The following is a 25,217-nucleotide window of genomic DNA, read 5'->3' on the forward strand; positions in this document are numbered from 1 at the left end:
CAGGGAATGGAAGGCATTAATGAAGAAAAAAGCCGTTACCTTCAAATTCACTGGTACCCACATACCAAGATACAGCCAGTGGTGGACAGATATTCAGTTCCATTACTGTTACTACTACCCGATTGCACATGGTAAAAATATAATTTCAAATGCGATACTATATTCACCGATGACAAGTTGCCACATATGCTTACGAACTATGAGAACAGTGTTTCGATCATGGGCATCTATAAATTATAATGGCCATCATTTTTTCTATACTTATTCAATGAAAAGATTGTGGTGGAGTATTTGAACTGGATGAGAATATCCGCACCTTGACAATAACCTCTCCAAACTTCCCATCTAATTACAAAGATGGACAGCAATGTACTTGGTTCATTAAGGTAAGATAGTGGCCGTCACACGCTGAAAATAGTTAATGACAAAGTTTGTTATATGGTTGAATTGTGATGTTGCACGTGAATCCCAGTTTTAACGCATATTTATGTGTGTATCATACTAGTTATGTAAAACCTAGACCCAATAAACAATATCAATATGAAAGTTAAACTGGAAGTCTATATCCGGTAACGGCCAATCTTATCTACCGTAATATAATGCCTTATTGTTCTCTCAGCAATATGTTTTGTTTTTCCCCTTTTTGCTATGAAAGGCTCCGAAAAATGCGCGCGTCCAATTCACCCTACATGAATTAGAACTGGAAGGCAGTGCCGGCTCGTGTCACGATTATTTGGAAGTGAAAGCCCACGCCCTCGGTCAAATCGGAAAAAGGTTAGTTATATCGATACTTATTCTTTAGAAGTGTCTCACGACACACCGAGATGTTGAGAAATTTTTGACGGACGATCCGGACTTGCGACCAGATTGCGACCAGAAACACACGTCGTGTATTCTGTGTAAAAGTTCATCATGTCGAATTGATTTACATTTCAGATATTGCGGCAAGACGGCTGATGCGTTTAAAACCATCACTTCATCAAAAAATCATATGATGCTCGTACTGAAGTCAGACTACGGTGCAACGAAAAAAGGATTCAGTGGAACCGCTTCAATAATAACAGGTAAACTCAAATATGTTATTCAAAATATGTTATCTTATTAACGTTTACGGCTGGTGCATAAACATGAATATTACATTATATCCTAAAATACAACCTCAAATCCTCGAGACATCTTAATCGTCGATCAGTAGATCATACAATATCTGTGATGAAGTAATAAGTGTAAAATTCCACAATAGTTGAAGAATAGAATAGAATAGAATATTTTAGGCTGCAGAAGGGTGGTAGGAACTACCCGAAATATTACGAGCAATTAAAGTTCCTCAACAATATTGTTGGATTTTACATTTATCGTTCTTATCCCTAAATATTGTCATTTTGAATTTTCGATTAATATTTCACGATGCAAATTCGGTAACTTTTGGACGTATATTCAAAAATACTTATATGCCCTCTTGTTTACAAATGAACATTATTGAATGCATCTATAAGTTCCAACACTATTCGTCGAAGAATCCCGCCCACGATTGGTAAAACTGACTCTAGTCTGGTTTAGTCCGGTTCTGAGTGTTTTCTATTGCAGAACGATCTGTATTTTTTCGATATTAGTTCGAACTTTTCCGATCATTGAAGTTATTTCATTTTTAAATTTACAGAAGATCAGTTCTGCTATAACGTCGAGGATCGAGGTGAATCATATCGAGGAAATATCAGTTATACTCAGTCGTTTGTGGAGTGTTTACCGTGGGAAGAAATGACGCATTGCGAGTTTCATCCGTTCATTCGACGGTCAGTTTTCAGTCTCATTCCCTTATAAAATATTCACCCGCTATTATTTTGTAAGGTGATGCATTACTTTCCATTTCGAAGTGTGTGATTTCAAAATTAAAATCTCAATTAAATCCAAATATTTTCATCCAAGTAATTACTGTGTACTTATGATATGATTTCATGCCCAGAATATGAAAGATATACCAATATACATTGAATAACACACCCAGCAAAAATACATCGATCAATTATTTTGTTTATCTAATTGCACGATTATCAACATCAATGTTGCTGTTATCAATTACCCCTCTGCAAGTTAGCGGATGGAATAGTCCAGATAAGTTTCACTGTAATTTTAGTGGTTATAACGCGGGGTTAGAAGGTCACAATCATTGTCGCAATCCGGGAGGAACGACTGTAAAACCCTGGTGTTATACTCAAAAAGAAATGTGTAAACAGGATATGTGCGATGTCTGTCAATTCAGTAAGTATAGATACTAACGCTGTGTCTGAATCGAGTCGTACTCGATTTTAAGATCTATAGGTTTCAGAACTATTCTGTAATTACCTGATATATTTTCAATCAGCTCCATGTCATGACTTGTCTACGTCGTGTGTACAGACTACCGACTTTTGCGAGAGTGTAACTGGTAAAACTGAATGCCGCAAGACATGTCAACTATGTCAGGAGGCTTCTCCGTTAATTCAAGGTATCATATAATTCTCTCTCCTCTTCCTTAATGTATGTTTGACTTTCAGTTCGATATAATGATTATTGAACAAATGTATATTCTAGATGTCCGGTGTAAACCAGCCGTTTTGTCGAAAGGAGTGATCCAGAAAGACTCGGTTCAGGCCGAGTACAGAGTAGGAGATGTCGTGTTATTCGGATGTGATGAAGGCGGTACGGAGCATTTTACCAGAATGTGTCAGTCGGACGGAACGTGGAGCGGTGATGATATTCGCTGTATAGGTAATTAATATTCTAATGTAGCTTACAAGATACTATCAATCAAAGAATTTGTTCTCGTTTGGTCGTTCGATAGTTTCCAAAAACTATATGATGATATAGTTTGCGCCTTTTAAACTCTTTTTAGGTTCGTTATACAATAATGTTGATTATTTTGGGAGACCTGTTAGGAAACTTCTGATATTCTTATCATCGGTGAAAATTTGAAATGCATTTCTGTTTGCGTCAAAGGTTGTTTACCAGGTTCGGTAGAAGTCAATGGATATTGTGTCTACGTATCAGACGAAGCCGCCTCGTTCAACGGTGCAATCATCGAATGCAACAAATTCGGCTACGAACTCGCATCTGTACCTGATGAAATCTTCCAAAACGATCTCCTTGATCAAATGTACGTATCATATATGAACGAATAAGTGACGAAACATGTGAAGATTTTCAGTCATGAGTAGATAGAGCTGAAGTCTAAATTGTTTTATTACTGTTGCGTTATGTAAATGTATGTAGAAAGTACGTCGCAATTTTCAGAATAAACAATGGAAGGAGTAACGCCTGGGTCGGCCTTAGTCTCAGTGGTGGTAGTTGGGGTTGGTCTGATGGCAGTGCTTTAGATTTCACATCATGGTCCAAGTACGGCTCGGCGCCGACAGATACATCGGCGTCATGCATGTATTTGAAAGTCGACAAACACAGATGGTGGACCGATAGATGCGACAGTACCAAACATTTCATCTGTACAGGGAAGGTTTCAGGTAGGAATTGAGAATGAATTGTTGCGCAAATAATTGTTGAGAAAATCATCTTTAAACCAGAAATTGATATAATAACATTATCAAAAATCAGCTTAACACGCATATTATGTCAACATGACGATTTGTGAGGTTTGTTTATTCTATTAATTTCCTTGTTTTTTTGTAAAATAAACTCATTTTGGTTTAAAAAATCAAATCACCTTACTTTTAACAGTTACAATGATGATTCGATGTGCTTCGTGATGATGAGGCCGTCATCAAAAGAAAAAAATGTTTGTTTTTTTCATAAAACATTGAATTCATATTACTAATTAAGTGATCGGGGAATTTGAAAAGAAAAACAAACTGCTTAATTTTGGCGGTCGTTTTGGATAATGATACCCGAATACTGTCTATTTATTTCATTGCCTACTCACATTTTCTTATACCTAGAAATCGGAAAAGTTATGAAAATACGATATTCACCTTTATATAACAATTGAATACACACAGATAACAGGATTCCTCCCTCCCTTTGCAGACAGCAGTCGATGTGTCGATGCGTTTCACGACTGTTTGGGTGTGATCAAACGAAATCCATCTATTTGCGAGAACAGTCCACTTTTTGCTAAAGCTAAATGTCGACAGAGCTGCGGTGTATGTCGACCAGAAGTGCCAGCAACATCAGGTACGATTAGGTATACAGCATGTTACGTTATTGCATCTGCAGCTAAAAGTACGAATAATCTAATAATCGCCGCATTGACAAAATAAGCGATTAGTTTATGAAACTAATGATAAGAGAAGATAGATTTCTTGTGAAAATTAACAATCAAATTACTTTTGTAAAATGCTTTTGCGAACCTCGTCTACGATTCTGTTTAAGATGAAACCCGTTGTAACGATTTTTATCAGCCAAGATACATAAAATATATCAATCCAGCTTAATAATAAACCCGTTAAATACGAAAATTTCACTTTTGCCCAAAAGATTCTTATTAATGAGGTTCCACTATGAATGAACACTGAAAATAATGAATATTGTATTTCGTTGGATCCAGCGAGCGGGTGTGGACTAAATGCGAAACCGGAAAACGTAATAGTCACCACAGGTTCAGATCAGGAGACGATGTTTCCAGGTGAAGCGATCAAATATGAGTGCATGGACGGCTTTGAACTGGTAACTAGCGACACGACAAGACGATGTCTGTCAGACGGCGAATACGCTGGATCGGTGCCCATGTGTATCGGTTAGTGAAAGAATGATTTTTAGCCCACTTCCTACTTTTCTTCGGCATTTCAAACTACTTCCCGAATAGGCGTGGTTTCCCTGGGCCCCAATTTATCATAAATGCACCAATATAGCTTAACAGCCACTGGTAGATATTGATCAATAAAAGATCAAATCGGCTAACGGCTCCGATAATAGCATATGAAATAAATACTTTTAAGAATCAAAACTGGCCAAGGCGACAGCGGGAAGGCCCGTTATCGATCGTCGGTACATCGACCCAAGCTATAGAACTCTGATCATCGACGCGAAGGTCACCCTACCGAAAAATGGAAAAGTGGTGCAGTGGGACGTATTCGGTGCATTGTCCGGAACGGTAGCCGTGCAAATTTGGAGAATAGTTGACGCAGCAAACGGAAAATTCCAGTTCATTGGACAAAATGAGATCGAAACTGAAGTCGAACGGTTCATAACGAAACATATTCCGGCAAACGAACGAATCGTTGCTCAAGCTAATGACGTCATCGGTTTCCAGTATATCAGCGGAGACCGGTCGATGACGTATGATTCATGCGCCAAGGACAAGAACTACGCGGGAGCAATTTACGAAAATAGATCCCCTGGAACTGCGAATATCGGTGATACAGTGACCCTAACCCTACAGGCGAAAACATGCCGTAACTATTCGATCCAAGCGACTGTGGAACCTATTCGTAAGTTTCGACGATGTTTGTATTTTGTAGAATTGTTTGAAATTAGATATATACGATCTCAGGAAATAGGATTCACTGAATTATAGAATTCATTTTCAGTAACTGATTAGACATTTGATTTGAAAACCTATTTTCATTGTCTTTAGTGTCAAGTTGTAGCGGTGTAAATGTAGAAGGAGCCACGGTATCAAACCCGGCACCCGTGTATCCACACGGATACCGTATTGATATCACGTGTAACTCTGGATACTACAAGATATCCGGTGACGATCAACTTACGTGTGACGACGGAACGTGGTTAGGAGATTTGCCGAACTGTGAGAGTAAGTCCTTGAATATTTCTTCGGTCACATGGGAAAAAACATACTAAGAACTATTTTGTGGTATCGTTGGTCCTTTTAACAATTTACTTCAAACAGACATACTGTAACGTAAGAAGCAATGAATACTGAAGCAATGATAAGTTATGAAACAAATCAGCTTCACTGATCTTCATAGTTGCTGCTACTGTATCAATGTATATCCTCCTTAGTTCTATTTAGAACGATTCACCGAAATTCGCCGAACGAGAACATTCAATTTATGATTATCATTGATTTTTTTCAGCTGTGAATACAGACTGCCCCTTCTGTAGTGAGTATTACCTGAATATTAATATAATAATACGGCAATTCAATTGAAATGATACGCTTTCCACGAATAAGTTGAAAGGAATGGACGAAAGACTTAATTAAATCAGTAAACAATACAAGACTCTCTTTATGAAACTTCACAGAAATAAGCTGCGGTATGCCAGAATCTACCAAAGTCGCCAAACTCACCAGCGCACTGTCGTCGTCGATATCTGAGGGAGATACGATAACTTACCAGTGCCCGGCTTATCATAAGAAGGTGTCCGGTAATGAAAACAGAATCTGTCAGTCAGACGGCAAATTATCCGGTAATCCGTTAGTTTGTACACGTAAGTATTGAGTGTTGATGCTGCAGAAGGCATCTATTATTCACCCATCATAAGGAAACGACTCACAAGTGAACATAAAATCGTAGAATGTAAGAGGAACTTAATTTACAGAACTCTGTAATTCTTATTATCAAGTTATTTTACTTTTAGCGATCACTGAATGTATTCCGGATACGGTGGAAAATGCTGTGTTAATCAACCAGAAATCGAAATACAATCTATACGAAGTAGCTGAGTACGCGTGTACAGCAGGCTCAATCAAAGCGTCCGGCAGTTTAATCAGAACTTGTGGCTACAAAGGACTCTGGATCGAAAATAGACCTGTTTGTATGGGTACGTAAATCATACCTGTACGGATCATCAGTGGTTTAGAACCAGATTACGAATGAACCAGAACGTTACAGATGATCTGATTGTTCAAATAAAGATCATGAGCGTTTCGAAAATACTGATCGAACATGATGATTTATCATCTGAATTAGCAGTATTTTTAGAAGTATTTTTCTAATTTCAGGTGGTGGCGAAGTGAACGATTTCTACCGAACATCGAGATCCGGGGTGGAATACACTGGAAACATATCGGTAACAATCGACGGACGACCGTGTCAGCGCTGGGACTCCGATAAACCACATAAACATTGGTATCACGATCTGAGCAAGTATCCGGATTCTAGTTGGGACGCCGCGGCAAACCACTGCCGTAATCCGGACGTTGAACCGAATCCTTGGTGTTACACGGACACTTGGAAACGATGGAATTGGTGTGACATACCGTTCGCGGGTAACGTATTTTACTTTAGTCCGGTACTCGATAAGTTTTAAGATGAGTTTTAAGGGTCGCTTATTTATTATAGAGATAACCTTTGTACCTGAAAACTAGAAATTTACATGTTACAAAAGAAGAATGAACCATTAAATTTCAATAAGAAATCTGAGACACTTTTTCGGGCGATCGAATCTACCACTATTACACATGAACCGGTTGTATATAGAACTATCTACGACCACTTGACAATAAATAACCGAATCGAAATATAACATGGACCTAATTCTCACAGCTACATTGCTCTAGCCCTTTACTTGAGTTTGGGCTATGGATTCAAAATTCAACGCGATCTTCATTTCAGCTTCGAGTTGCGGTCCACCACCAGCCGGGACGAACGTTCGTATACAAAACAGCGAATTTCTCTTCACCCCGGGACACTCCGTATTTTACAAGTGTAGGGAGGGCTCCGTGCATGTTTCCGGTGATATGCAGCTCGAATGTGTCCAGGATAATGACGGAACTTTGCGATACGTTGGCGAGCCTCCTATCTGCACAGGTACATGAAACTCTCGGTTAAGCAGTGTTGGCGTTTTCAATAATAGATACATATCATCCATAGCCACCAGACGTCAGCGTGTAATTTCAATCATCAAAATTAATTTCTTTGACAGTACAACTACTATACGTCACTTAACTCTTTTTAAGAACTGTCCAACTGCTTCGCTCAAAAAGGAGTGATTTTATTTTATGTACAAGATTTTACACTACACAAAACCCTTCAGGATGGTTCAATTACATACACACCGAAACCAATTGTTTGAAAGTTGGTCGAAGTTAACCAACAGGTTGCCATTGTGACAATCAAAACTTAATTTTACCATTGTATCAAATTCAGCTTCCACCAAATTTTTAGCAACTAACCCCAGTTTCTAGTTCTAAGAAAAGACTTAACTCTAATTTTCGGTGCTCTATTTGCTATCGGTTACTTCGTGTTTTCAATGCCAATAATTCAAACGTCGCCGTTTTAATCCTAAAATGTTTTATGAAACTGGGCCCTCTTTTCTTTTCTAAATTCCTGAAATAGTTTTTAGATTTTGCGTCAATTTTCAGATGCGTGTACTAGTCCGCCGACAATCGAAAACGCTCACACGGACGCGGAAGGAGCAGTTCTACCCGGAGAAAGCATTCAGTATCGTTGCGACGATACGTTCTACCTGGTCGCTGGAAACACTCAAGTATCGTGTTCAGCCGAGGCGAAATGGGTGACAAACAATTTACCGGTCTGTAAAGGTGAGAGCTCAATTAGTTTCTATAGGAAATCATCAATAAACGATGTGAGGAAAGCTGAGTAATGGGTCTGAAGTGTTGGAATGGCGTTGGGATCTTTCGGGTTTCGATTGAAATGCGTGATTCAATAAACTATTGGAATAACTACTTGATCATTATTCGACCATGGATTCAAAAACACGTGAATTAAACCTGACTTATGAATTCATAGTTAAATCTAATTCGCGAACCTCTTCGATACATTTTTTCAAAATCTTTTCCTAACAGATGCGAGTCAGGCAGTGAATTATTGTAAGTTACGCGTGAAAGGCATCGGATACCGAGGAACTAAGAGCGAAACATTTGGTTTGAAATGTCAGAGGTGGAGTTCTACTTACCCTCACAAGCACAAATATACATACGTTAAGGGACACTACTGCAGGAACCCATCGACGAGAGCCAAGAAACCATGGTGTTACATAAACCACCGACGCATCAGGTGGCTTTACTGTAATATACCCTTTTGCCGTACGTATTACAAATTAGGCAATAAGAAATATACAAAGAAATGAAAAACGAAATTTATTCAAAACCTAAATTTATATCGAAGCATTCACGACGGTGCGGTCTCAAAATGAATTAAATGTGTTTATTTGAGTACATGTAAAATTGCATCGTTTTCATAATATCTGTTTAGAATCGAGTTGCGGTGATCCTGAGGGTGGCGTTGGTGTTACGAGAATTGACGCCAATCCGCTTATTTTCCACGACGGGAAGGAAAGGGCAGTCGTTACTTACAAATGTTCATCAAGTGATTCGGTTTTACTGAGTGGCGACTTGCAACGTATATGTCAGGCGGACGGCACGTTTTCTGGAAGCGCCCCTGTATGCGGTGTCGGTAAGTTCCCAATCAATTTCCTCGAATCTATTGCATATTGCTAATTCTGTGACAAGAACGACACGTATATCACCGGCTATATACGAGCGATTTGCAGCAGGCAACAGGCATTGAAACTGCTGGAAATCGCTGGTGAAAACCAGCCTTCGAGACTGGGCTATACTACGTGTACCACGATTTTAATTCCTGGTTCCATTTTCTTTTTCAGTCGAAGCATAAATCTTGCGGTGTTTGTCAACAGAATAGCCGATGAAAAATAATCAGTAATTTGTCTCGAATCAATTTCGAAAATGACTGTACTATCAATATATATAAGCATGCATTACATATATATAGGCTTTCGAGTTATTTCTATGAAGGGTATTTTCGTATCATTCGTACGTGGCATTCGATCGGAACATTTGGCGCGGACGTGGCGCGACGCATCTTCACCCGTCAAGGGATTCGAACCCACTACGCTAAAGCTAATAGTACAATAACCACACTCAAACGTGGTGAACAGATTATAAGATAAAAACACACTATAAAAATAATGATATCTATTTCTTATATACCGTGCTCCGAATATATTTCAGCGCGGTTTACAATTATACAAGGCTATAAAAACAAATTAGAACAGTCAATCAAAATATTGCCTAAAAAGAAAAGTTTTCAGCTCAGTTCTAATAGTAACTACATCACTGCATAATCTTATTCTAAAAGGTAAAGCATTCCATAAGGTTGGAGCTGCTGAGGCAAAGGCCATAAAATTGGGTGTTAAATGAGACAGAATTTAGTAAAATCGAATCAGTGGATCGTAAGGATCTGGTAGGAGTATATAGTGTGATTAGATCACAAATGTAACTTGGTGCCAAATCATTCAATACTTTAAAAAACCATGAGCAGAACTTTGAAATCAATGCGTTTAGAGACTGGAAGTCAGTGTAGCTCAGCAAGTATTGGAGTAATCGAGTCAAACTTTTTTGATCTTGTGACAAGTCGGGCAGCAGAGTTTTGGATATAAGCTGCAACTTTTTGATATTGTACCGACTTGTACCAAGTAACAGACTATTGCAGTAATCAAGTCTAGGAGTTATAAAACAATGAACTAATCTTTCCGTGATTGGATTATTTAAAAAATGTCTTATTTTGCCTATTTTGTAAAGACCAAAAAGAAGCTGTCTTGCAGACTTGTTTAACATGATGATCTATGGTCATATTGATGTCAAAATACGCACCCAGATTCCGTACCACTTTGCTGGGATGTATTGCACAATCTCCGATTTGTATAGACTCTAAAAACTCTGATCTACTTTTGCTTTGAAATTTTGAGGTAAAAACCATTAATTCAGACGTAATCATGACGAAATAGTAAATTTGCTTTCATCCAACTACTCATCTCATCTCATCTACACAACGTTCAATAGATTGAACAATTAAAGTGATTCTCTTGCAAACAACATAGAGTTGTGTATCGTCAGCAAAAAACATATAGATTCAACCATGTTCCTCAATTATATCCGCGAGAGGAGCCGTACATAATGTAAAAGGCACTGCTCCAAGTACCGAACCTTGGGGCACACCGCAAACTCGATTAAAAATTGAAGATGACTGCCCGTTGAAAACCACTTGGTGGGTATACGTTTCGACAAAAATGTACAAATAATGTACAAATTGAAAGAATTCTAAAATCGAAAATTCATTTATTTAAACAATCAAAAATTATAAAATACACGATGTTTCGAACTCATCCTAGAGATCATCGTCATAGTGATCTTATCATACGCTTGTCATCTTATCATATCAGCCCCTTGATCTCGCAACTCGTTAGAGTCTCAACAAGCCGACCGGAATCCAGTCGGGCCAATCACAGCGCTTGTAACAAACGTCATTAGGCTTTTGTTGGATTTCCCGTTAAATGGACCAATCAGCGATGAACGTTTTACCGAACTAGGAAGTATTTCGCAAGTCGTTATTATGACGTAATGCACAAAAGCGCCTGTAATGAACTCACGCATTGTGAGGCCAGGGGGCTGGTGGAAGCGAGTTCGGGGACCGATACCGGACCCCTGACAACCGAGGATGGGTCCGACGTTTTTGGTCGGGCCAAACATACATGGGTACATTTGGCACCCGTTTGAACAGTTTGTTGTTCCGGGCAAAAAATGCTCCCAAAAATGATCGCAGTTTATATGTTTTTCTTGGAGTCGTGTTTCGGCGAAGATCCACCGATAACACGTTTACAAATACTCGATAGCAAACACACCAGCAACGCCAGTGCGACCACAACCGCTACCGTCAAGAACGCGTAGATATCGAACATGAGAAACTGAAAACTGGTCATGTTATGAGCGGCCGTTTTCAGATGATCAGAACCGAACAGAATTACGTGTTCGATCCAATAGGCCGCGTGGTCGGCAGGGTGTGGTTGAGACTTGAATATTCGCGATGCTTTACTGACGGCCGTCTTGTACGTCGGGTCGTCCACTAGTTTGTTGATTTTCGTTATCAGTTCGTTGACGTTCAGACGTCTGAAATCGACCTTCAACCCGAAACCTTTGGCGACGATTCTGTAGGCATTGTACGGCTGGTCGCCTTGAATCGGAACTCCCAGCATCGGTACGCCGTGATAGATTGCCTCCGTTTGCCCGTTACTGCCGCAATGAGTTACGAATACCTTCGTATTCTTGTGCGCCAGGAGGTCATTCTGCGGTAACCACTTGGAAACCATTACATTATCGGGTAGTTTAACGCGTTCGAGTTCGCCGTTTGGAATGTACCTCCATACGACTCGTTGTTTCAGCTTGGAGAATGCTTCGATGAAAACTCGAGCGTACTCGGGCGGCAGCTCGGACAGCATCGACCCGAACGAAACTACGACCACGCCTCTTTTAGCGCCGACAACAAAATCTTCGAACTCTTTCGGTAACGGTTTGCCGGGTTTAGCGTTCAAACCACCGGCGTATACAACGTTAGGCATTCCCGGACGTGGGCAATCGACGATGTGGTTTTGATTGAGAATGTGAAGAGCGGCCGTGCGCTGTACGTCGAACAGCGACTTGTACGGTTTTTCCGGCGCGTAATTCATGAATTTCGATTCGGTTACGAACCAGCCGGGCACGTGCTCGGCTACGATACTTGTAACAAACATCTCTAGTCGTTTTAGGAACGTGTTCTCGTGTGCCACGTGACACGGATCTACTCCGAGCAGCGGATGAAGCCGTGTCAAGTATGAGTAAGTCGGCGTGCCTACTGCCGCGAACGGGATGTTGTACTTATACGGTATCAAAGCGTAACAAAAGAACAGCCCGTCGGTAAGGGCAAAATCGAACTTCATTTCTAGAATTTTTTCGATAAGTTCTTTGTTGTAAAGCGTATGCTGACAATCGTAATCGATTCGCGGTCTGACGACCTCTTCGAGAACCATTTCTGGTCGTTTGAGCAGCACTTCAGACATGTGCATGTCAAAAGCTATAGGATCCACGAATGATGCGTTCGGCGACTCGTACTGCAAGATCTTCATGCCAGACTCTGTAATCTGCGGCGGTTTCGGAATGTGTTTGTCCAACACTATGTGTACCTCGTGTCCGCGCCTGACCAACGCGGCGCCGACGCCGCCGAATTCGCTAAGATGTCCGCTGACTTGCATCGTGAATATTACTATTTTCGCAGAGCTGGCCAAATGAATCGCCATTAACAGCGACAAACCTACATAAACCAATCGCATTTTCAAGGCCATCTCGTCTGTAATAAATCAAAAGAAATCATACGTATCAACGTACACCGACCATTAAGACTTCACAACGTGTAAACTACGATCTACCAAAATATATTCGTTTCGACCAGTTGTTTGTACTAAGTTAAGTTCAAGGAACCAGTTTTTGTCAAGAAGAAAACGTAAACCTATAGGGACACCCGATAAAATCACGAGTTGCCCTTCGATTCACCTTTTGTGATTGACATATATTCGATAAGAGTTTAATACAAATTCTTAAGAGAAATACAAACCGGTTGCCTTTCACGAATATACGTGAAATAGCTGACGTTATTTTGTGTCAATAATGCGAATAGAAAAAAAATGCAATGTCGCTTGTAACTATAGAGCCGACAGTGTAGATTAGGCCTGAGCACACACTGAATCGAATAAAGCATTTGCGCGCAGTGCTTATAATACCTGTCTTCATCCGGGATAAAAAAAACAGCTATTGTATGAATATATACATAATGCTGTAGAATCATTACGACAAGATATAGAAGGATCAGAAAATACGCATATATATATATATATATATATATATATATATATATATATATATATATATATATATATATATATATATATATATATATATATATATATATATATATATATATATATATATATATATATATATATATATATATATATATATATATATATATATATATATATATGTATATATATATATATATATATATATTCGTTATAATATGGAGTATGGGTTTCATAGAACGAGGTTACAAATTCGTTCGGGTTAAACTCAAACTGGTCTATAAATCTTCCCATCGACCGTTTAAGGTTTAACAGTATATATGCCACATGTGATAAGTATACACAGAGACGTACGTACCTTGTTGTCCTCAGTGAAACGCGATACGTAGGTAAATCATCTGCCTTATATAAAGGATAAATCGTATTAAAACCGTATCAAACACGGGACACTCAGAAATCGACGAGCAAAATTAACAAACAACGTTACATACACACACACAACATGTCGACCTGATTTACAAAAAGAACGGCCGATCGAAACCGACAGCGATCTAAAGTAGCTAGATTGGATCGCAAACAAATAAAGCCGCGCGCACGCACCATCTGTCGCATTTGTTGTATGGAAAGCTTTTCCGGTGCATTTTATTCCTCAAACGTGCATTTTTCTGGGTTTTTTTGTTCGATTTACGTTCGAAAGCGTTGAATAAGTCAAACGGTTGTAAGAGGGAAGATGACGTGCATGTACGGTAGCTGATTCGGGCCATGTTTCAAAAGCGATCACACGCGTCGCTCGCTCGGTTCTTCTCAGCGAAACCTTACAAAATTCGTGTCGGCAAGAAATCCGCAAGGCAAAACGAGTGAAATTGTTTTAACGCGCGACAAACGATTTATTTTTACATTTTTCCCATTCAATGTGATTTTGAAAACATATGAATATATATATGTATACATATGGTACACGAACACAAGCTAAAATTTATCACAAAACTCATGAGTACTTTTTGGGCCAACCTTTGTTTTACTAATTAAAACAAAATTATGTTTTAATCTGGAATATTTGCATTTCCGTCATTTCTGTAAATAAATGACCTTTTATCAATCAATCAATCAATCAATCAATCAATCAATCAATCAATCAATCAATCAATCACACAATCTTCTTAATTTTGCTGCAAACCTAGTTCGGTGTTTTATTCTCACGGAGCGAGGGGTATCATGAATAAACATATGGTACACGAACATCTTATGCTAAAATTTATCACAAAACTCATGAGTAAGATGAATACAAACAATCTCCAGTTTGAGAACAGTTAACCAAAAAATGATGAACAAACCCAAAATTGATGATATGTAAATCTATATAACCATTGATAAAACACTATATCTGTGTTTTGGCGATAATATAATGAGAATCCCACAAAAATAACTACAAAATAAAGTCCGGAAATGTTCTCTAATGACCCTTACTAATTCATCGAAACATTTTCGGGCTTTTTTTTTTCGTTATTAATGCTTTTTATATGGATATAAGTCGAGAAAACAAAAACAATTTGGCATCAAATATATATTTAGTCTATGTAATTATATACCACGTTAAGTTTAGGGTTTGCTTTTATCGTCTGGTTCTACTGTTTCCATTTCCTCATTTTCTACCAGCGTCGTGACGTCATCGATTTTCTGTTGACCGTGTTCATCTTTAGTCTCCGGCAGAGGGAGCAATGCGGCAGTTGCGATAAAACCCGCGCTACCCATAATTACCCCAGGTAACCACCACACCTCGTGCGCCTGAAGTTCAGAATATATAAAAAGAGTTATTCGGTAGAATTTAGTAATTTTGATACTTTTAATATTTCTTGATTTACTTTATCGATTAGAAATTGAAATAATGCAGTTTCAAAAAATACTCACAAGGAACTCCATAAATATTGATATAATAGAACCTATACGACCAGCAGAACATGTGATTCCCAGACCTCGATTTCTAAAAAAAAGATTACATCAATTTTCATTCCCCTCTGATTGAATTGAAAATTTTTTTCCAATCGAAACAATCAGTTAATTCCTGTACGGTGTCATACATCAATTCAAGGGTTTACATGAATTGAATGTCGGTGAATGTTTTTTTCTTGCCTGAAATTTGTCGGGAACAATTCACTGACGTAAACAAACGCTCCCGCATAAGGTGCGACCACTGCGAATCTACCAATAGAATTCAGAGTCATCACAAGCGGTAACAAATCCGTCGTACCTGTCAATCGAAATACTTTTAGTGTTAGAATTTGTATGGGACGATGTTGTTTAGATACAAGAAGAAGTTTTCTCGCCTGAGACTTACCTACTTGCGATGGTATAAATGTACTGGCGATGAGCATTATTCCAGCCACGGTAAGAAGAGTGCCTAAAACCGGGCGTCTGCCATAACTGAAATTTGTTTTTCATTTATAAAAAAGTTTCAAAGAATAAGTATGCTACAAAATAAATGCGTCTTCTTTCAGCGCACATTAGTTGTTCAGACAGCCATGGCCGTTTCTTCATCAAAACAGATCGTCCTCGCTTGCCAAAATTTGATTGCCTCTCAAAGGAGCTAGTTCGCGTGAGCTTCGGTGGAAGGCGAAGAAAACCTGTGTAAACGAGGATAACGTTAAACCGATAATAAGCGTCAAACGAGACATGTTGGTCTAATGGAACGAAAAATCGTTCTTCTTAATCGGTAAATTTTCAAAGTGTTTGCCGTACTTCTGTGTTCACGATATTCTCATCTGTTTAGGTTTATCAGATTCACAAGTTACATCATTTCCTACGCGTGCGCGAACTCTATTATAACAATTGGAGAGCCGCCGCATAATTTCACCCCGGAGAAATGAAATTAATTATAAGTGGAGCTTTGCAGAGCACTGTGTGCTATCTGGGCGAACGTCGGATATCGGAGATAGTCGACTAACGTCGAACTAATTGAAACTGACTGTACAGTAAGTAGGAGTTCTAGTCCTGAAATGGTCGACCATGGGATTGATATCGGTCGCTGTAGTTCGGACCTAGTTTTAAGATTGCCGAAACAATGAAATACGTTACGACCAAACTAGAGAGCGGTCGGTTATTCGCTACGACCATTACGAACTGTTGCCTGTCGAATTCTGAGTCTAGACTGGTTGCCTGTCCAATCGATCACTTAAATGCAAGTTAGACCGCACGCTCCTCTCCGCAACTGAAGCACCTCGCCAGAATGGAGAACCCGGAGACGTCCAGATCATCACATGATCGATAAAGGAGTGAAATCGTAGGGTTAATGACAAATGTCATCGATACCGTCTCCGGATTTGTTCGCACTTATAGTTTCTTCGGGTTCAAGAAATTGCCTTCCGATAGCCGAGATCAGCGCTACTAGTGATCAAAATAATCGGGACAACTTACTGGTTCAATGCATAGTAGGAGAAGATGTAGCCCGGTATCTCGACGGCAGCGCCGATAAAATAGTTCAAAAATCGACCACCTCTCATCAAGGGTGTAGTCAGTACCATCCCAAAATACATGAACGCCGTAGCAAACCTAAAAACAAATTGATGCGAACACGATAGACACGTAGAGGACACACACATATTCATCCAACAAGTGTCAAATTGGTGATTTTAACAACTTGTACTTGAATTACGGTTGAGTCGCCGATTGAAACGGCCATACGTTACACCCAAAGCCTTAAGGATTTTAATATTACACAATTCGTTGCTAAAAAGGGGGCTCAAGTCCATTATAGCATTAAATAGTTCCAGCAGAGACTTATCACAATGGACTGGTATTTGGAATTAATCCGCCAATATTGGACTGATTGAATCTTACGACATTACGCCATAGGGACGTGCGAACATACCGACATACCGACAAACCGACATACCGACAAACCGACGAACCGACATACCGACAAACCGACGAACCGACATACCGACAAACCGACATACCGATGAACCGGCATACCGACGAACCGACATACCGACGAACCGACAAATATGTGGATTACCCTTGTATACAGTGGCTAGGATCGAGGGACAGGGTTTTTCCGTGGATTACCCGTGGCTGGATCGAGGGCTTAGAGTATTCGGTTTGTCGGTTTGTCGGCTTGTCGGTTTGACGGTTTGTCGGTTTGTCGGTTTGTTATGGCGGCTGATAAGGGCCATCGTAAAAAAAACACGAATAAGCAAATGAGGGCGACATTACGACAAAACTAAAATTACGCAACAAAACAATAATTTTGGTTTTGTCGCCCGCGACATTTCATTATTTTTGTTTTGTCGCCCGCGACGATTCAATATTCTGGTTTTGTCGCCCGCGACAATTCATTTTTTTTGGTTTTGTACGGAAGCGATAAGGGGCCTCGAGATGTCGCGTTCCAAATCGACAAGTCGTCATATTTATGTCGACATACCGCGATATATCGCATCAAGTCGACATGAATATGTCGATATATCGTGACGTTTTGACGACATATTTCGTTTTCTCGACCACTTTCCTCGTGACAAGTCGACATATTCATGACGACTTACAACTCAGTCGTCATATTACTGGTGTCCTCATCTTACATTTAGACATGTCTTCAAATGACGGCTTGTCCCGTGGGAAATGGGCAAAAAAGCGAAATTTGTTGCGAAAACGTCACGATATGTCGACATATTCATGTCGACTTGACGCGATATATCGCGATATGTCGACATAAATATAGCGACTTGTCGAGTTTGAACGCGACAACTCGAGGCCCTTTATCGCTTCCGTACATATGGAATGTTAGGGTTCAAGTAGAATGATCCCAAATGCTGGGGCACAATAATAGTATTCGGTAGATGGTCGATGTACTAAATAGGTCATTCGCATCAATACTTTGTCACGATTGATTTGCGGCATGCGACAAAACAAAAATATTGAATTGTTGCGGGTGACATAACCAAAATAATGAATTGTCGCGGGTGACAAAACAAAAATATTGAATTGTCGCGGGCGACAAAACAAAAATATCGAATTGTCGCGGGCGACAAAACAAAAATATCGAATTGTCGCGGGCGACAAAACCAAAATAACGTATTGTCGCGGGCGACAAAACCAAAATAATGTATTGTCGCGGGCGACAAAACAAAAATATTGAATTGTAGCGGGCGACAAAACCAAAATAATGAAATGTCGCGGGCGACAAAACCAAAATTATTGTTTTGTCGCGTTATTTTAGTTTTGTCGTTTTGTCGTAATGTGCACTAATTTGCATATTCGTGTTTTTTTTACGCATGGCCCTTATCAGCCACCATAGTTTGTCGGTTTGTCTCGAAAAATACGCAGCCAAATTACTCCTTTTCTAAAAATGTATCTTAGAGCGGGGAACTATTCCACGCTATACTGGACTTGACTAAAAGGGGATAGATAGGCAAACCCTATTCTAAGATTAAAAATATACTCTAAATTTCTTAGTCTTCAACTAAAGACCGTGCATCCAGGAATAAATTCTTTCCATAATGATAAAAATTCAGATGTTGTGTCTGTTGTTGGATGTTTCAAAATTCTTTTGGTTTTTTCATTTTGGGTTTGACCATCTATACAGTCTTCATTTACGAAACCTTGTGGATTGCTCTCTATAAAGAGAAGCTTTCTTTTTTCTTACCAGATGACTGGTGAAAGCAATATGCGTATTCTCAGTTTAGGATTCCTCAATACATCCAGTACAGTAATTTTGTAATTCTGAGGGCACGCATCCCGCCTGGTGTACAAGGCGTCCTTGATATCTTGTAACTTCTTCTTCATTTTCGTAGCCCGACTTGAATCTAAAGGAATTATGCGGATTGAATGGATTAATGAGTTTCTGTGTAGTGTAGTGTAGTGTATTGTAGTGTTTATTTGACAGTTGTCTAACAGTCTTTTCTTGAAAAATTATCCGTCGATACATTCCGAGGGAGTAAACGGAGCCCCGAGGTTCACTCGGCGCAGTGAGGGATTGAGTTTGAACAGTGGTCTCCGTCCATCAGGATTCTTAGTGGCAGCTAGACAGTTCTCTGTTCTCCCTCATCAACAGGGGAAAAGTGGCATCCACTAAAACTGGCGCGCTCAGCGGGTTGGGGAGTAAAAAGTGTCCACGCTCTACAATGGGTGTCGTAATCAACTCGAATTCGACATACTCTTGGACCGCTTGGACGTTTTAGACTCCATAGATCAACGCTCACCTTTTTCGTCTGTCGTTGGTGGACTGCCGTTTTCTAAGTCTTGGCAAGTTTGGTTCCCTGGATTGGTGGGTTTACTGCCACACGGTTCGCTAGCCTCGATAAACTTCAACAGATGTTCCGGTATCTCTACTTTATTTCGGCGGGCGGCTTTTCTCAGAATTTCGGCGGCTTCGATTCCTCTCGATTTGCAAACCAACCACTGCACTGACTCGTCAAGTAAACTGCGTGAAAATTTGGAAAACACTATTCGCAAAAGTATTCTCCAAATGGAAGTCAATTTTTATTGTTTAAATATCTCCACGACGAGTGGTAGTTTCAAAAATTCAGACGTGGACTGATGAAGGCTTACCAGATATCAAGAATAATGAGGGCACATTTGGCCGCCCCGAGGAACTGTAAATGACGCCAGTCGTGTAGTAAATATGCGAATAAACCATTCAGAAGAAGGCCAATACTCCACATGACGAATACAAATGCTGCCACGAACGGGCCCTGTGAAGCTGGGAACGATTCATACGCTAAAACAAAACCGACGTTGAACGCGCCCTAGAAATAAGTTTGAAATTATTTAGAAATAACTGGTGTAGGAAGGAATTCCCGTTAACCTTGACACGTCAAAGAGGGAAACCGTTTTATATTTGGCCATTGTAATCGGCTTCAAAATTTGATTTCAATTCTAGCATAGAGAACGCAAGGTGGCAGGAACAAGTTCAATCTGTTGCCTTTCCAGCGTTCGTCACAAACGCTATCATTTTAAAATCAAATGTAATTTGCATTCAAATAGGATTTTCGAAAGAGGATTTCATTGCTATATTTTCAACCTTTCGTCTTGCAAATAATACCGTTAAATCTTCTTCTAGCTGGAAAAAGCTAATGAAAAGGGAAATAAGAAAACGAAATTCTAACGCGTACCATAGCGAAAACACCAGTAAACCCGCGTAGTACGATGAATAGGACTGGTTGACCGGGAATCGTACCGAGTCCGTGTGTCAGTGCCGCTAAAAGTCCGGGTACAATCACCGAGTATTTACGACCTGTAGCGTCTGACCAGGCCGAAAAAATTATACTGCCGAATAACGTCCCGATATAAAACATAATCTTCGCCAACAGATTCATATATTTTGCATCGCACACCCACGAAAACTACAACAGAAACATTCATTTTTCACATTAAATTGACTTGACTCATTTTTCATCTATTGTCTGTTTTTTTTGTTGTTTTTGTTGATCTCGCGACCGAGCGGTTTATGTCTCATGGATTAAAGCCTTAAGGCTCCTCGGTGATCCCCTCCAAGATTCTGTAAAAACTTTCGTCTCAAAATCGAGGTTGTATTATATTGAATCAATGAGAACTTAATATCATATATTATCTTCGTACATTAACGCAGAAGCTGTCGGTCACTTCGAATGACCGTTTTCGCAATCCAGATCAGTGTAGAAAGAATCAAAATAATCTGCCCTGCTCTGCCTTCAAATCAATCATTCGTCGATAAGAAACCGTTAACTTTCGATTTATATCGAAATCTCTAGAATTGTATTCGAATCATATCGATTTAAACCTCGGAATAAATAAAACCCATACAAAATATTCATGTTTAGTTAGACACAGCTGTACAACAAAAGCGTGGTCGGAAATCAGGTAAATACGAAGGTGACTACCGTACATGACTTCCATCACATCGATACTAATCATTTCTTTAATATCAATTCAGTTATTTCCATGAAATCACAGTTCACATTTTCGAACTTTACTTATGAACACTCAAGTTTCATGTTGATTTAAATAGAAAACCGCAAATAAAAAAGACATTCCATGATGATCAAAAACGTTTACTTACCGTTCAGACATGCGGGACATTTTATTTTCATGAAATTGAACTCAGATTTTTACCTCTTCAGTAAACGTGTAATAATTTCCTCGATCGAATTCGTATCCGTTTTGGCATTTAACCGTGTTACTAAGAGTAACATTGCCAACTATCTCGTATTGGTAGCATTGTTCATAAACAAGTTTTCCGTCTTTCAAAATCGAAGGGATGCTTTCATTTTTCAACGCGTTCGCCGGCAGAGCGCAAGTATGTGGTGGAATCCATCCTAGGAATCAAATGGATGATATTTATTCGGTGTATTTTTTATTGATTGAGTATTCGATGGAAAGGAGAATTTATTCGTATCCCTGAGAAAACCCTATTTTACATCTTTAAGCCATCGGCGTAAATATTCATCTTGTTCGAATAAAATCTTAATTATTTGAAGACATTGAATGTATAACCTTCAGACTCTCGTAAAAAATTCAAAACTTGACTTAATCCGACAAGTTGATATTGAGATTATAGTAACGCTTGAAAAGCGATGATTTCTTTTTAAAATAACGAAAACAAGAGTGAAAATGTAACATGTCAACAAGAATGAAAATTTCTTAACGGCAATTGATAATGTATCATACCTTGAAATACTATGCTCAGGAACGAAAACGGAACGGCCACATACACAAATATTCCAACCCAAATGAGTTGTCCCATCTGCCATAGTCCATATTTACCAAGATGACTTAATGCTTCTTCCACCTCCATTGTAGTCTATATTTTCAATTTACTTTATAATTCTTTTTAATTACGATATATGATAGTTTAATTTGAAACAGATCCAATCATCAGAGTGCCTCAATGCACGAGCCGCCTTGTATTGCTCTGCGTGGTCCGCATTTGAATGAAAAAATGTGCTGCCTACATCGAGCGCTATATCGTGAGCTATCAAAGATGGCGCATAGGCTGCCCTCTACACGGTAGCGAACTAGGGACAGTTGCTAGAAATTTATTGAAGTTAACTTTAACCAACATTTGAGCAACTGGCCCCAGGGCGTTTTGACCAACGCCCATCAGAAAAATAGTTAGTTTGTACAAGAATATGAGCACATACTGACTTAATCAATCAGGGCCGGGGGGCTTGCCAAAAATTACTGATATCTAACTCTTACCAACCTTTGAGAACTGCTCCAAGGGATTTTTTGGCCAGCAGAAATAGTGCGTATGTGTATAACCATGGGTGCGTGTTATTTCTCCTCAACTGTGGCCCTCCATTTTACGTCAAGTACCATTCGCGACTTAACGGTATCATGGCCTAACGGTTTCCCAAATTCTCTGTAGAAGATACTATAGAAGCGAGTATGACCTATAGGACCTATTTCATTATGGTGGACTTTCGAAATCTTCTTCCCAGCCGTTATTTAGAATAACGATATCGTCGAAAATTAGAATGTGCCAATAAGTAAGGAAAAGCTCGTTCCTATACAGAAAACTATTACAATATCACGAAGCCAGATGTTGATACAAAGGTGATTTCTAGACATTTTGCGTATTTGGAGTGTACGTATTACGCTACGAATTCACAGAATGAATTGTCGGGATTTTTGCCAAACCGCGATCATTCTTCCCACTATAATCATTGTATTATCCGTACGGTGATGAAGTTAATCGCCACGGTTGATTCAATTGCAAAATAACCTAAGAATCAAACATCTGACAAATTCAAACGTTCAGTCTAAGGACGCTTCATTTCCCATCATATGGAGCTATTTTGCTCGAGGTTTAGAGGTATAAAACTACGTACAATTTTTAGCAAAAAGAAAATATCATATTGACAGTTATGAACAGAGACCATATGTGCCTAGAATAGTCGAAGGTGGTATGAAATTACTTTTGAAAAATCTCAAGAATGATCACTAATTACTCTTAGTCTGAGTAAGCCACCAACATGTACAGTGGGATGGGGATACTTGAGACCACGGGTAACGTGAGACGAGACCTTTTTGTTGACGTAAGCGGCAGAGGTGTGTTCGTCGGCATTTCCTTGGTCATAATCATCGTTTTCTTGCATAATAGCAATCAAATCCTTTCGAGAAAATGCCGATGAACTCCGTCGCTTACGTCAACAAAAAAAGGTTTTGCATCTACTGTAACTTTTCAAAGTACGGTTGATTTGTTCTAAACAGTTAAAAGAAAGGCTAATTGCCCGACGGTTCAGAGTGATTGCTGTAGTCCGGATTACGGTCTGATTTTGATTTGAAAGAGAGAGAGAGAGCGCGCGAGAACACACGCAGAGCTCTGACGGCATAATCAGACGCAGTCAGGGAGGTAAAACGTAATTTACAGCGAACCGCCTGATCAAACACACACCAGTGATCCACGCTTCATTCCGTCACACGATTAACTCAAATAAACATTGTTTCTCAGGGTCCTCTTACACTAGTGAAAATCGGATAAAATGAAAACGGTAAGCGTCAATAATTTCATCAGTGTAATTTGAATATATTTTGATAATTAACTTGGTTGCATAATTGTGTAACTATTTTTGTGTTTTCTCCTAATCATTATTGCGAATGATCGTTCAGTAATAATGCACATAAATTTTTCATCTCTGACAGTTGAAACTTTCAAAAACTATACAACTGTACTTATTAGCACTTGACCGCCAACCGTTCTTTGAGCTACAATTTCTGAACTGCTTTTCCGTCATCAATTTCCTAAGTTTATTTCTAACTTCATTTCTGGTTGTCGTCTAAAACCAGTGGTTTAAATAAAAGAATTCAGAAATTGACGAAATTCAGTTTTTAATTCAGGTTTTACGATTTAATCTGGGCGTGTTTCAAATATTTCAACCGCTCTAGAATTTTAGGTGTAAAAATTCACCTTTTTAAACAACGTTTTATTGAATTATGATGATGTACGTGTATTTCGCGTAAATCGCTCTAATACGAAGAGGAGAGCAGTATAAATGTTATAATCATCATTATCAATTCAATTTCTAATTGTACATATAAAACCCAAATTTTTACATATATTGTCTCCAAAAGTTACATCTTCACAATCAGTTTCCTCTGCGAAGAAAAAATGGACAGCAAAAATGTTTCGCAAAATGTTGACAAATTTCATGCTGCTCCAAACTTTGAATAAAAACGTAACCTTCGACGAACGATAAAAAGAATTTGGTATTGTTCATAACAAAAATGTGCACGTCAGGATGCATTTATTTATGTATTTTGTATATTTTCTTGTTTTCATTCACTTACGTATATCTTGATTCCGATGAATATGCATTGTATACGAGTTTCAAATGTCTATTATTCACTATGAAAACCACGTTTACATATTCACGAATTTAGTATATGTGTCATGATTTCCCAGATTTCCTAAATATTGTTCCAAAAAGGTATGAATTGATTTACAATTTAAGAGTTTCAAATTTACATTGGTCACTATGAAAATCAAAATATATGTTTATGTATTCATGAATGTAGAATGAACTTCAGAAAACAACGCATACACGTGTGCGTCTTATAGGCCATCGCCAAACATAAGTTGATGAGATGTTCAATGGAATGCTGCTGTAACGACCATTAGAGTGAAATTACGTGCACCATCCGAGGATCGAACCCGGGTCTTGTCCGTAGAAAGCAAGCGTGCAAACAAGTAGACCCGACATAGTCAG

At 39.1% G+C, this 25,217-nt stretch overlaps 3 protein-coding genes across 3 annotated transcripts; 1 reads left to right on the forward strand and 2 right to left on the reverse strand.

The window, feature by feature from the left end:
- The first annotated feature begins 357 nt into the window (after window positions 1-357).
- Window positions 358-9,650, forward strand: LOC141912996 (sushi, von Willebrand factor type A, EGF and pentraxin domain-containing protein 1-like). The gene is made up of 22 exons (XM_074804436.1): window positions 358-369; window positions 656-774; window positions 937-1,064; window positions 1,661-1,793; window positions 2,135-2,259; window positions 2,363-2,485; window positions 2,572-2,748; window positions 2,977-3,133; window positions 3,271-3,494; window positions 4,015-4,161; window positions 4,535-4,723; window positions 4,926-5,417; window positions 5,564-5,740; window positions 6,024-6,050; window positions 6,193-6,378; window positions 6,529-6,711; window positions 6,893-7,159; window positions 7,506-7,700; window positions 8,255-8,434; window positions 8,699-8,938; window positions 9,108-9,308; window positions 9,517-9,650. Exons 1-22 carry the CDS (start codon window positions 358-360, stop codon window positions 9,525-9,527), a joined length of 3,693 nt encoding a protein of 1,230 aa, XP_074660537.1. The 3' UTR covers window positions 9,528-9,650.
- Window positions 9,651-11,000: 1,350 nt separating this feature from the next.
- LOC141912694 (UDP-glucuronosyltransferase 2B17-like) lies at window positions 11,001-14,222 on the reverse strand. Its single transcript, XM_074804026.1, has 2 exons — window positions 13,898-14,222; window positions 11,001-13,031 (listed from the first exon to the last, which is right to left on the reverse strand). The coding sequence occupies exon 2, from the start codon at window positions 13,024-13,026 to the stop codon at window positions 11,476-11,478; it is 1,551 nt and encodes a 516-aa protein (XP_074660127.1). The 5' UTR covers window positions 13,027-13,031; window positions 13,898-14,222; the 3' UTR covers window positions 11,001-11,475.
- A 916-nt stretch (window positions 14,223-15,138) lies between these two features.
- Window positions 15,139-22,303, reverse strand: LOC141912998 (organic cation transporter protein-like). Its single transcript, XM_074804438.1, has 10 exons — window positions 22,177-22,303; window positions 21,622-21,824; window positions 20,643-20,873; window positions 20,080-20,276; window positions 19,731-19,951; window positions 19,175-19,334; window positions 16,951-17,085; window positions 15,875-15,960; window positions 15,699-15,787; window positions 15,139-15,324 (listed from the first exon to the last, which is right to left on the reverse strand). Exons 1-10 carry the CDS (start codon window positions 22,301-22,303, stop codon window positions 15,139-15,141), a joined length of 1,635 nt encoding a protein of 544 aa, XP_074660539.1.
- Between the last annotated feature and the right edge of the window lie 2,914 nt (window positions 22,304-25,217).

This window comes from Tubulanus polymorphus, chromosome 11, assembly GCF_964204645.1.
Source record: "Tubulanus polymorphus chromosome 11, tnTubPoly1.2, whole genome shotgun sequence".
NCBI classification, from domain to species: domain Eukaryota; kingdom Metazoa; phylum Nemertea; class Palaeonemertea; order Tubulaniformes; family Tubulanidae; genus Tubulanus; species Tubulanus polymorphus.

Excerpts from the sequence above, each read along its gene's own strand:
- LOC141912996 (XM_074804436.1), top strand. Across the intron at positions 6,051-6,192 it reads TACAGACTGCCCCTTCTGTA|AAATAAGCTGCGGTATGCCA; the intron begins GTGAGTATTACC and ends GAAACTTCACAG. Across the intron at positions 7,160-7,505 it reads GTGTGACATACCGTTCGCGG|CTTCGAGTTGCGGTCCACCA; the intron begins GTAACGTATTTT and ends TCTTCATTTCAG.
- LOC141912694 (XM_074804026.1), bottom strand. The coding sequence starts at position 13,026 with ATGGCCTTGAAAATGCGATTGGTTTATGTAGGTTTGTCGCTGTTAATG.
- LOC141912998 (XM_074804438.1), bottom strand. The coding sequence starts at position 22,303 with ATGGAGGTGGAAGAAGCATTAAGTCATCTTGGTAAATATGGACTATGG. Across the intron at positions 21,825-22,176 it reads CCTGAGCATAGTATTTCAAG|GATGGATTCCACCACATACT; the intron begins GTATGATACATT and ends TTTGATTCCTAG. Across the intron at positions 20,874-21,621 it reads ATTACACGTTTACTGAAGAG|TTTTCGTGGGTGTGCGATGC; the intron begins GTAAAAATCTGA and ends TTTCTGTTGTAG.